This window comes from Petromyzon marinus, chromosome 42 (assembly GCF_048934315.1).
Source record: "Petromyzon marinus isolate PM22_M1 ecotype Great Lakes invasive population chromosome 42, UKy_Petmar_22M1.pri1.0, whole genome shotgun sequence".
NCBI classification, from domain to species: Eukaryota; Metazoa; Chordata; class Hyperoartia; order Petromyzontiformes; family Petromyzontidae; genus Petromyzon; species Petromyzon marinus.
In genome coordinates, this window is record NC_133708.1 from 6,236,437 (window position 1) to 6,248,992 (window position 12,556).

General features: G+C 46.6%; 1 protein-coding gene across 4 annotated transcripts in view; it reads left to right on the forward strand.

Moving 5' to 3' along the window:
• The window catches only part of MON1A (MON1 vesicular trafficking associated A), a 32,018-nt gene extending 23,892 nt beyond the window's left edge, over positions 1 to 8,126 (forward strand). For all 4 annotated transcript variants that reach the window (XM_032969540.2, XM_032969542.2, XM_076073465.1 and 1 more), the window contains one exon: positions 583 to 8,126. In XM_032969540.2, the coding sequence (XP_032825431.1) occupies positions 583 to 723 (141 nt within the window). In that variant the 3' untranslated portion in view covers positions 724 to 8,126. The remainder of the gene's footprint in view (positions 1 to 582) is intronic.
• Positions 8,127 to 12,556: the final 4,430 nt, after the last annotated feature.

A 12,556-nucleotide genomic window follows, 5' to 3' on the forward strand; every position in this document is an offset into this window, starting at 1 on the left:
ATTGATGTCCGAGCACCGAACCAGCGCCGCAGAGGTCCCGGTGCGGTTCCACGCCACCGCTAGGTTCCAGCGGGCCTCGGCGACAACACAAGACATCGTCATGACACACGCATTGTGGAATGCATATTGTAGAATGCACTTTGTGGAATGCATCCAGAGGATTGGGGGTTCACTCAACCATAAACATTGTGCATTGAGAAAAAGGATTCTGAGCAATAAAATAAACAGACGGACAAATATGCGTGCTCGAAGACTGATAAGTAGAGCACTCTCAATAGAGTGAGCTGCAGGTAACGTGGGGAGGACCATTGAGGAGACTTCTTCAAATGACTGGCCGACTGCCTATTCATTGCCACAGAGGATCGATCTCCCTCACGTTTATTACAATACGGTCAATGTAGGAAGTGTACGGACCATCACGTTAGTCACGGTTCAGATGAACGTCATCAACGTACAACTGCTGTGAAGTGTGTGTGTGTGTGTGCGTAACGTACTTTTTAAAAGCACCTTCCTGGTGATAAAAGCTCAGAACAGCGTGATAGTTACAGCGGTGCTCTCGATGCCCGCGTGTGTGCCGCGCAGGTGACGAGCGGTTTCGAACTGTACACCTGCTTCAGCCCACTGGTCACCAAGGCGGCGGCCATCAACGCCATCACCAAGCTGCTTCGCTGGATCAAGAAGGAGGAGGAGCGCCTCTTCATCATGAACCCCCTCACCTACTGACGCGGCCGCCAACGACCCCCGGCCCTCCGCCCCGCCGTCTTCCGTGAAGACGTCCCCAGCAGGACGGTGCGCGCTGCGCGTTTTGTAAAAGCCGGGGCACCGCGGGAGCCCGGAGAGCACGGGTTCAGACGGTGCCCCCTCATGCTCGCGCTTGAGGCACTGTCGGACCGGCATGACAAGGGAGGCGGTGGTTCAACGCAAGGTCCGTCATCTTACACTCGCGTCCACGGTATTGCTGGGTTGCGCCTACCTGCTTTGCCGGCGTCGTACGTTCTTTCGCAGAGAGGCATCGAGACGCCGTTGGATTGGCGCCACCACGGTCCTCCGTGGCGACCTCCCGGGGAAACACTACGCAGGCCTATAAATCATTCACACTTCACTTGCAGGAGCAACCCAAACACCAGTGTGCAACAAACTGCGGATGCAACTAAGGCGTGCGTCATCGGTCACCTGACACGAGTGCAATGAATCGCTACCGAGGAGGTATACTTTGTTAAGTGGAAATCCGAGGGGTGAGGGATAAAAAAAAAATCTGAATCTTTATTTAGATGGGAGGAATCAGATGAGCTATGAAGCTCTTTGTCCAGCAGGACGTCCAGTCGTGGGGTAAAGTCACCACAAGTTCGGCTGCAGCACTTTGACGACTGGAATTCCCGAGGGAGAAGGAAGTTATCACCTGAGCATAGACCTGATTTATATGAAGCAGGGGCGTAACCTCATTGAAAATCTCATCATAAACATTTGAAATGTGTACAAATGCACCCCTCATTCCACGAGTGCATTGTAAACTTGCACAATAAGGGACCTTCAAATCTAAGACCACAATTCTCATGGTTCACTTGTGCCCTCTTCTGGAGCAAAGTCAGCGAAAGGGCTGCCCTACTTTGACGTCGACAGTGTGCAGAAAATTACAGCTGCGGTGGCGCTGGCGCGTGGGGTCACGGCGGAGCCAGTAGGGGGACTGCCACCTAAGTTCTGCGTCTTGAGATGTCAAGGTGTGGACGCCATGTCCAAACCCAGATTCCAACCTGGCTGCTGAAGCAATCTCTTGCCCAGTGTTCGTGACATTTGGACACCGCGGACATGACCTCTGTTAAAGTTCGGCTGCACACTCAGCACATCCGCTCGAAAAGGGCCCTGGCAGCTGGCATTTCAGTTGAGGAATAAAATGTAATGTTTACGTGTTAAAATCCTATTTTGGCTGCCAAATCACGCATTTAAACAAAACAATGTACACGTTTTTGGGTTGTTCCTATAAATGTAAATTTTAAAGTGACCCTACTTTGATTGAGACGAATGCAGAAGTGGTTGTAGACCGTTACGTTTAACGGTAGCTCATGCTGGAGCCGGGGGATAAGCGTGTCGTGTAGCCTGGCGCGTAACTTTTTCAGATATTTTGAATTCACTTGACTTCGATGTAAGATAGCTGACACGAATTGTTTTTATTTGTAGGAAACGGCTGGGCATACGGGTTTGCTTGAAGTTTTATTCAGCGGCAAGTTTACCGTTTGTAAAATACTGATGACGTGAGACAGTGGCTGCAGGCGGCGTAGCGCTGGCCAAGGCCTGGCAGCCCGCGTAAGGGCTGAGGCGTGGCGCGTGGTGCATGCACAGCGTTCACAGGCCGACAACGGGCGATGCATGCCCAGCACGCTCACTAGGCACTCTACGAGGTCGCATCACTGTTTTACGTTGCAAAACGCCGGCTATCTTTGGCCAACAAATCGATAGGTTGGTGTAACCCCGTTTAGGGGGAGCTAAATTGGGGCTCGTGCACATCAACTCCGTTAGAATGTCCACAATCGACTCTCCGTCTCTGACAGTGACGACACATTGCCCTCTCACCCTGCCATGCGTCCCTTGGATCTTCAGTCTGAAGGTGATTAGACTCCGAGTCGCCGGTTACTATGCGGGTGACACTTGGAGCAGTAATTGCCCTCTTGTCGCCTGTAGAAAGTTCCACATGCAACCTCAGCTTCTATGTCTGTCATAAGTCTCATAGTTGCATTCTAAAGCCTTGACTATTTTTCAATAATCCTATCTGCAGATATAACAATCTATGCATCTTGCACAGTGTTTCGTGAACGTCGTGAGTGGAAACCTGCAGAAGCACGTCTGGGCATGGTGCCCCCTTGCACGAAGCCTGGCCTTGGCGAGCCTGCAGTAGAGAACGCCATCATTGGTGTTGCGTCTACTCTCAAGCATGGCCAGTCACTCAACATTGGTTGTTACTTACTAATATGTTGAAATTAAATTTAATTTTAAAGTAGCTGGGGGAAGTGGTTGGGTGAGTTGTGGGCTCAATTATTGTATCAGATTAACGAGGCGTCACAGTCAGGATCCTGGGTTATAACTCGGGACGTGAGTGTCTCCTACTGTGTTCACAGTGGCTGAGCTGCCTCGAGTGTGGACATTGACATGAGTCGGATAATCTTAGATCGCCAATGACGGCACAACTTTTCACCGATTAATTTTTTAGTTCACTCAGTCCAGGCCAACACTTGATGCGTGAAATTGATAAATGTCGGTTATTTGACCACGTATTACAGAACATGAAGGTGTGTTCTCTTAGTTTCAAGTTTATTTTGTTTAAGCAGGTAAGATTTCAAGAGGCCAGCATGAGTCTCATTTACAAGAATGACCCGGGGCATTAGTCGGCCAGTAGGGGATACTGATTGATATGTATAGTTCCAATTGAGTAATTTGTGGGTAATGTTTAAATTTGACAAATGTGGACTCTGACGTCCACTGTGAAGCAGACGGTCCGTAGTATTTTGACGGTCATTACAACCGCCGGAATAATCAGGACTGTTACTGGATCTGAACCATGAACCTCTGCAACGAACATGAAACGTGCTACAGTTGGTATTTTTCACCACGCATGACCTCGTGACGAGCAAGGCTTATCCAGGTCACTCCACAGTGGCTTGGTGTTGTCATTCTCCGTGGGCATTCCTTGGCCTGACACGAGGCTGTGCTGATGGAGGCAGTTCTTAAATCACGTTCATTCGACATAGGACTCCAACAGCGCAATTGGGATAATATTAGTGACACAATGTAGACATTACACTGGGTTACGCTGCTGTAGGATTCCCTTCTCAGATGTTTAAATTTACCATGCATGGCTGTCCTGCATGGCTGTGCTGTGACCGGGCCGGAACGATGAACCACAAGCAACTCTGAGCTGCCCACATAAAGCCTTCCTACATATTGCAACGTCCATCCCGTGTTTTGGTATTTAATTTAGAATGTATATTTGCACCTTGGGTTGCAATTGGTTGGCATCTCATAGAAATTAAATTACGACATCGCACCACTAACAAAAAAAATACAATTTATGAGCAGTTTCAACCACGTTTGACACGGAGTGCCGGAGCGATGATGCACGTCTAATCCAGTTACAAAGTAGTCAGGTTGGTGCATTACACGGGTGAACTCGTGATGATGTGCAAAAAACAACCCCCACTTCATCGGCTTGAAGGCAATTTCTCTTAAGGGGCAGTTCAGAAAATGGTTTGAGCGTTCTTCCCATGTGTATTTTCTCTGGGTACAGTTTTCACACGCATACAGTGTTATCGAGGAATTTGTCAAAAATCCCAAAACCCTTCTGAATGGTAATCTAGAAGACTTGGCAATGTTTTTTCGAGTTAAGAATTCCAATTATTCAAGGTCAAGAAGTCATTGCGACCGGTGCCACTAATATCACCATACATCGCAATTGCTTCCGCTGATTACTACAGTTGCTGTCGAGTTTACGTCTGACCATCAAGGTCACCGACCCTCTGGGTGCCATAACGATGCCTGTCTCGGTGGCCGGCCCTTCTCCACCCTCCGCGCACGCTTCCTACCCATCTTCGTTACATCTACCACACACCGTTCCCTTGTTTTAATCCAAATTTCAAAGTTTCTTACCCTATTCTTCTGACACATTCTTGGCGGCATCTGCATGCGCGTGTATTAAAAGGCCAGAAGGTTATTTTATGGTTGGCTTTCAAAGGCCATACATTGACGTTGACATTGCTGCTACCTCAAACACTCATCTGCAAACACTAAGGCTGAGAGCTCTACCCTTCCAATGTGGTTTGTCTTGCACAATTAAACAATGCCACTACCAGACATCTCATCAAGTCTATATCACATCCCCCTGTTTTAAGCCGAAACATTGCTGTCAAATTACTGTCGCCAGCCATGCACTCGGGTGTGTTCATGGTAAAGATGGAGAGATTGCTGTCGGTCATCCAAATGGGCAATCGGCAGGTGTGGCACTTGTGCAGACAGCTCGGTCATCTATGTCACTTGGGCCATTAAACAATCGATGAGAGCCACGGCGCTGAGAAACTTGCTCCGAGAAGAGCGAAACCCTGCGCTGAGCGAGCTGTGGGCTGGAAGTCGTGGCAGGAGTTGATCGAAGTGAATGAAGGGGGGAGTGAGGGGGTTATTAATTGGCAAAATAATTGTCGACCAATTTACAAACGTTGCTGTTATTGCTCACTACAGCTGCACAAGAATGTGTCCTCATAGCTTGTAGTATGAAGTCTTATCCACACCCACAAAGAATATTTCTAGAGACTCATCCGTGTTACTATTTATCCAATATTAATTAAAACTCACTACCATTATCATTATGTAACTTGAGTCGGCAAGCATCTCCACTACACTGATATCACGAGGTGCAGTAAATGGTTGGATAGTAGTATGCCTCGTCATTGGCCTAGAAAAGTAACAAGGGAGGCTTCCGCGCATCAAAGCTGGTGGCCAAAGTTTAAAGTAGAAATATTTTTCCGTATAAATCGGTTTCATTTTGTCACCTTAGCAAGGATATTGCAATGATGTTTAAACAAATTAAAGGGTACTCGTTGTTTGGGTTGATCCTATGGTTTTTACCTCTTGGCTTTGCCGGACCTGGACCTGGTTAACCCAGCGAGGGCGGCGAGCGGTGAAGAGGGAGCACGCCGGCCAAGGAGCTGAAGAGGCTCGGGCATCGCCGGCACCACACGGCGCGTTATGTTGGAGGTGCTTCTGTCCTGAGCGGAAGATGACCTCGGCACTCATTACTTTGGCTGGTGAATTCAACATTCTGCTCATTGATAAAATTAGTATTCAATTGTGGGAAAACAAAAGTATCCTGCTGAAGTGTGATTGCAGTGAACTTCGATATCTTCGAAGGAATTGGCCTCAAGCGTGTTGCTTTTGCTCCACCCGATATCTTGCTCACTTTGAGAAAACCCTTCCCCGCTTCCCATGCAAGGTTTGACATTTTTGCCTCGGCCTTAACAGTTTTCCCTTCTAACTTGATTCGAAGCTTTCGTGACTGCAGCAATTACTCTTTGGTTTTTTCGGCAAAGTCACGTAGAAAGAAAATAAATTAAATATTTATTTCTACATGACTTTACCTGAAAGAACCAAAGGAGTAGTTTTCCCTTCTCCCGATGGCTGGAGAGCGTGGTTTCCATTGCCACAATCCTTTATATTGTGGCAATTCAGCTTTCAACCAGAGACCCCTACAGGTTGTGCAGAGGGCCTGTTTTCAGTCGCAGTACCAGAGTGGCATAGATCTGAGACTGACGATTGAGGATGCATGTTATATCGGTACACAGCTATTGTAGCGTCACGCAGCGAAATTGGACAATATCGGTTTTGATGTCATGCTTGTTCACTTCAATTTTAAACGACTACACATGCTCAGCTTTGTCTTTTCTCTCAGCAGCAGCGGTGTAAAGAGGTTGGCTCGGGCATTTTTGGGTCCCAACGAGTTCACATAAGGACCCGGATTTGCATTTATATATTATATTAAATGCAATGGCATCTCCGGACCTTAAACCTTTACTCGGCGTTTGTGTTGAAGCTAAGCGAAACAGCAGGATTATTGTCCGCGGTGTTGCGATTTCCAGTTGTTGCATAGCTGCCTACGTTAACGATCGCTATTTTATGTAAACGTCGTTGCTTGCAACATAGCTGCTCCAGCTAAAGGCCATGAACCCAAAAGGCCGACCGGAGCTCACTGGGCCGGATAACCCCCTCCCCCGTCCAAGGGTCTAGCGAGACCTCGGCACGAGACTCCAGGCTACTCACATCTGCTCTTAAATTCAGACATCGCAGAAATGCTGAATAAAGTTAAATTAGAAACGAACTCTTACATTGTTTTTATTCAATTGAAAATACTTAAAACGTGTTTGTGCGTAATTCAATGTTGGTATGTTTTGCAGGAACTAAACTCTTTTTCACTTGAGTATAGATGTGCTTTGGGGAGTTGTGAATGTGTTTTTATTTACCATGCTTCTCATTGATGACACTTTCAATTTCAGCAACTCTGAACAAACAGGGTGGTACCTGTAGAAGGTGCAAGGCTGCCTTCCCATAAAGTGGTCACTTGCTCTTATGTCTGGTTATTTTTCGGGAATCATTTCCTCCTGAATATAAATCTCAAACTGGGTAAACATTCCAAACAGGACCCTTCTGAACGAGTCGTACAAACTCGGCTAGCCTTTAATTGGTAAATAGTTAAAACTACTGCTACTAATGTTAATTGAGTTTTGGGAGGTCTCTAATGATTTAAAGCTTTCGTGACTGCAGTAATTCATATTTTACCGAAAGAACTAAGAATATGTATCTAATGCTCAAGTGAAATAAACATAGTTTCTTTATGTTATTGGTTCTTTCGGTAAAGTCACGTAGAAGGGAAACAATAAGGGAAACAATAAAATTCTCACGACGTTTCGACTGCAACACAAGCAATCATCAACAGGTGTGAAAACCACAGCAAGAAAATTTGCTGTGGATGATTGCTTGTGTTGCAGTCGAAACGTCGTGATAATTTAATTGTTTTATATTTTTTATTATTTTATTGTTTCCCTTCTACGCGACTTTACTGAAAGAACCAAAACTATGAATACCTGCAGTCACGAAAGCTTTAAATAAAAACAAAGTGACGAGTGTTTACACATCGCACAGGTATTTTGACGCCGAGTCGATCTAGGGAAGGCCCAGGATTGGTATCGGATGCATTGTACTGGATTTATAGTTTCTTTAGTTCTGAAACACAACTGCAACACTTCATTCTAGGTACACATTTAGCATGTTGAGTTCTGCACGCACCTCGGCATCACCCCCATCTCGCGAGTACCTAAGCACGAGGAGCAATTCACCATCACAACCAAAGTGTGCAAGTTGCACGGAGGAGTGTGGCGTTTAATGTTGTGGAGGCCCTCTCTTGAAAAAGCAAGGTAAGCGACGACACTGGAATTCGCCAATGCTGATATTTTCTGTGTTTTCAGACTCCTGAAAATTGGCCAATGCATACAGTTGGTGAATTTAACTTTGCGTGGTGGCAATAACTTGTGTTTTAAATATAATTGTAGAATGATGACGTTTTATTTGATGATAATAAATCGGCACCAAACCGCTGTGATTGCAATGCGCAATTTCGGTTCTATTCAGAGCGGTATTCACGAAAAAATGAACCGTTTCTCTCTGCCACGTGTTTAGTGAATAATGCATGCGTGGTGTGTCTTGTTTTCCGTGGTTGAGGGGTAGGATTAGCTACAGTCTGAGACCCCGACGCCGAGCAGAGTCCCCCAGTTCTCTCCGTTCGGCACCAGAGCTGGGCGCCGCTGAGGTTTGGAGCAGCTCCGCTCTCTCCTGCCTCTACCGTTGTGTTTATCTATAGTATAGATACTATAGATTCTATGCAAACGTAAATGCAGACTTCCACGGTTTCAGTAGTTGATGTTTCTCTTTGGTTCTTTCGGTAAAGCCACGTAGAAAGGAAACGATCGCGTTAATTAGTTAATGGGTAAGTGGACTACGAGGTAAGTTCACGGGTGGGTGAGTAATGGGGCCGTCCATAAATGACGTCACGCACCTGGGGGGGTGGGGTCAGACATTTGTGACGATGTGTGACGTAGAGGGGGGGGTGTTTGAGAAATGTGACGTCACATCAAAATGCGCAACTTTAAATAAATATAGACGACACGTTCTACTCAAATAGACTGTTTAATAAATGCTTTCTCCTACAACATCAAGAGTGCAGCGCCACATTAAATTCGCACTACAATGACAATAGTTTAAAGCGATTTGAAGCATGTTTTATATATTTTTTAGGGGGGGAGGGGGGCAGAGATTTGTGACGTCATTTGAGGGGGAGGGGGGTCTGACTTTTTGTGACGCCGTGTGACGAAGGGGGGGGGGGTCAAAAAATCGTGACGTCATTTATGGACGGTCCCAAAGCAGGAAAATAAATGTGTTCGTGGGAGACTGTTGGTCGAGCGACGGAATGAGTGACGGCATTGGTGGGTGAGTAAATGAGTATGTGGATGAGTTAAATGGCGACTAAATATGAGGGTGGGCGAGTTCACTAATTGGTCAATTAACTCATAATTGAATGCGCAGGTGGTGAAGGAGACAGAACGCGATTTTTTATTTCACGTATTTGGCTGCCCGCGCACCGTAGTTGTTACCCACACTGCCCTGCGCGCCGGTATAAAGACGGCAGCACGTGGTGGGTGGGGGCAGAGGGGAGCGGCGTGGAGTGAGAGCGTTTGTGTAACAACTGACTACACGCGGCACTCACTATCATCACACTCACCATCACACTCATCACGACACTCACCATCACACTCGCGAGCACACACACACATAACCTTTGCACCTAGCCTACACTTAGATTCCACACTGCACATGTGCGTGTCCGTGTGTGTGGCGCCGTTTCCCTCGACTAATAACTTACACATGATCTTATTTGATCGAGCCCCCTCCGCGATGAGGTGGGGCTCGAGATGATGACAGCGGCAGAGCGAGCCCCACAGCTCCCAATGGGGAGTCGGGGGGCGGTGAGAGCTCGGCCCGACCGCGCTGGGCGTGATGAACCCGAACGGATAGACGAGGCCGCAAGGCGCTGCGTGAAACCTGGGGACTGATCCAGCGCGGCTTTCGCAGAACTCTCTCGCACCGCGACAGTCTTCGGCTCTCTCGGACACGATCGGTCCTGGCTCCCGTGTTCACACGAGGAGTGCGCGGGACGGCAGACCTGGCCGGGCCGAGGCTTTTTAAAATGTTTTTATTTATTTTCTACAGCGCACCAACACGCTGCACGTGAAGATTAAGCTTTGGAGAAGGGCAGTCGTAAAAATGGCGAGTAGCGGGGGGGGGGGGGCTTGATTGCCATGTGTACAGTAATTCCATTTGTTAATTTGCAACGTTTGATTTGTTTCTAAATACGAGTTACATTGTAGGGGGGAAGAGGTTGGCTCGTAGAATGGAGGAATCCCATGCGCGACATGGAGAACATGCCAGCGTCGCAAAGTCCCCCGTATAGCCCGAGGCCGTTTGGGGGGCAATCGCTGTTAGCGAGCCCCCTACGAAGGCCGTCACGGCACACGAGGAGGTGGGTGGCTGGAATATCAACCAGTGACGAGTATATTCTTGGTTCTTTCGGTAGCCACGTAGAAGGGAAACAATAAAAATTATAAAAATTCTCACGACGTTTCGACTGCAACACAAGCAATCTATTTTATTGTTTCCCTTCTACGTGGTGACTTTACCGAAAGAACAAAGAATATGAATCCCTGCCGTCACGAAAGCTTTAAATTAAAAGTGACGAGTGTTTACACATCGCACAGGTATTTTGACGCCGAGTCGATCTAGGGAAGGCCCAGGATTGGGATCGGGTACATTGTACTGACGGGCCCTGAATAGAATATGAACCTTCGTACTGCAGGACAGGGAAATCATAAACCACACACCGGCGTCCGTGTCGGGAATCGAGCCAAGGGCCTCGACAAACGTTACCACTGAGCTGACATCCGCAATTGTGGGCAACCCTTGCGTTTTTGTTGTGTTAGAATAATACATTCCCTAAAGGCCGCGATCGGATGCCAATATACTTATGGTGTTCTCTTACTACAGCAATGCGAATGCTTTGTTCGTTGCCCTTTGCCGATTCCCCCACCCATGTGCGATTTAATGTCTACCAGACTGACTTACCCGTCCGTGTTCAGCCAAACTGCAGTCGACTACGAGACGTCTCGTTTCCACAGAAATTCCCGGAAGTTGACAAAAAAATACGCCTAGCCCTGCACCTCGATCACGAGCAATACCCATAACCACATCTCGTCAGCCCTTAGAAGCACACCAGGGTTCTTGATATACTGAGCGGTTTGCGTGGGGCCACCATCCTACAGAACACGTGTTGCGGCCTTCTGCGGGCCCACGTGGTACCCAGTTGCCGGCGCCTCCAGCCATTGTGTTGCTCCCAGCCAAATGTATGCTTTAACACTGGCTGAGCAAAGGCCAGAAAAGTCGTGGCCTGCAAAAACACAGCACTGTCGGAAGTTGTGATCCGTAGTCGAGCCATTTCTTAAACCGACGAGCAAGGTGATTCATAGGAGCTTGGAGAAAGACGATGGAAGGGAGATGGAGTACATTAGAAAGTTCTTCCATTGGAAAAGCGACTGGGTGGGGTTGCACGCCTGCACATTCGTCCATCGTTGGCTTGTGAAAGTGTCGTCTCGCGTGGAGTAACACGGCTCTGACAGCAGAGGGCCATCCTGGATCAATGTTGTGGACGTTTGCTGCTTGGGGGACTGGCTATCTGTCATGATGGCTATCTGTCATGATAACAGGGCGGGTGCGTAAACACTCATCCGCTCTCAACCGCACCAGACCAAGAGACTGATGCGCACATTTTCAGAAATTAAAGTTGATAAACAAGCCACATCAGTAAGCTGCACTTTAGTCATTTGTATTATCTGAATCGACAACACCACGGAAACTTTAGAAATGTACTTATTTTTTTGAAACACTTGATCATTCTCAATGATTGCACTTGCAACAGTTGAACTACTTTACTGCCAAATAAGAGTAAAACATGGATATTGGTTACATTATATATAATCGATATAAACTTCAGGGAAGTGCATACAGTTAAATTATTTATGACTTGAGGTTTTAATCAGTACAGTACTACCTGAAAATACTGAAGCAAATCCAAGCGAGTTTGTCTGGTTTCTGAACCCAGACTACATTTGCATTGAGTACACATTTGAACTTTTTGGCGGAACCCCCGGGGTCCCAGAAACCCCCGGCTCTCGCATAAACATTGTATTATAATGTAAGCATATCATATATAATATAAACATTGTATTCTAATGTAAACACTAACTTTGCTCTTTTTAACCAATGGGTTTGAAGGATGGCAAGTGTTGTCTTGTTAAAATATGCCTTTAAAACGGAAAACTACTTACCTGCCGTACCTCTGTTTAAATGCGCTATCGAAAAAATAATTTACACCCCTCTGTCAATCATCGTATTAATCAGTGTAGATTTGTGAACACAGTTTGTAAAGAGTACATAAAATAGTACGCGTTCTCAATGCGCTGTTCATATTGTAACAAGCGGTTTTAGCAATGTTACTCTACAGAGTAGTGAGTCGCCGCTACTCTTATCATTGATATTGGCGGTATGTGGGGACTATGGCTTAACCGCAAAAAAAATCTGCACAGATGCATACAGACAAGAGAAGTATTATCAAACAGGAGGAATTAACGGTGCAACTCATCTCATCTGTTAAATATCTGCAGGTAATAGGATTGTAATCGATTGATCCTGGCTGCAGACATTGGTAGGTCACACAATAATGAAGAGAGCAGTTTCACTTATTATTATGCATACCTATTCTTGGTTCTTTCGGTAAAGTCACGTAGAAGGGAAACAATAAAATAATAAAAATATAAAACAATAAAATTCTCACGACGTTTCGACTGCAACACAAGCAATCATCATCAGGTGTGAAAACCACAGCAAGAACATTTGGAAAAAGTGGCGGTTATTTTTAGCG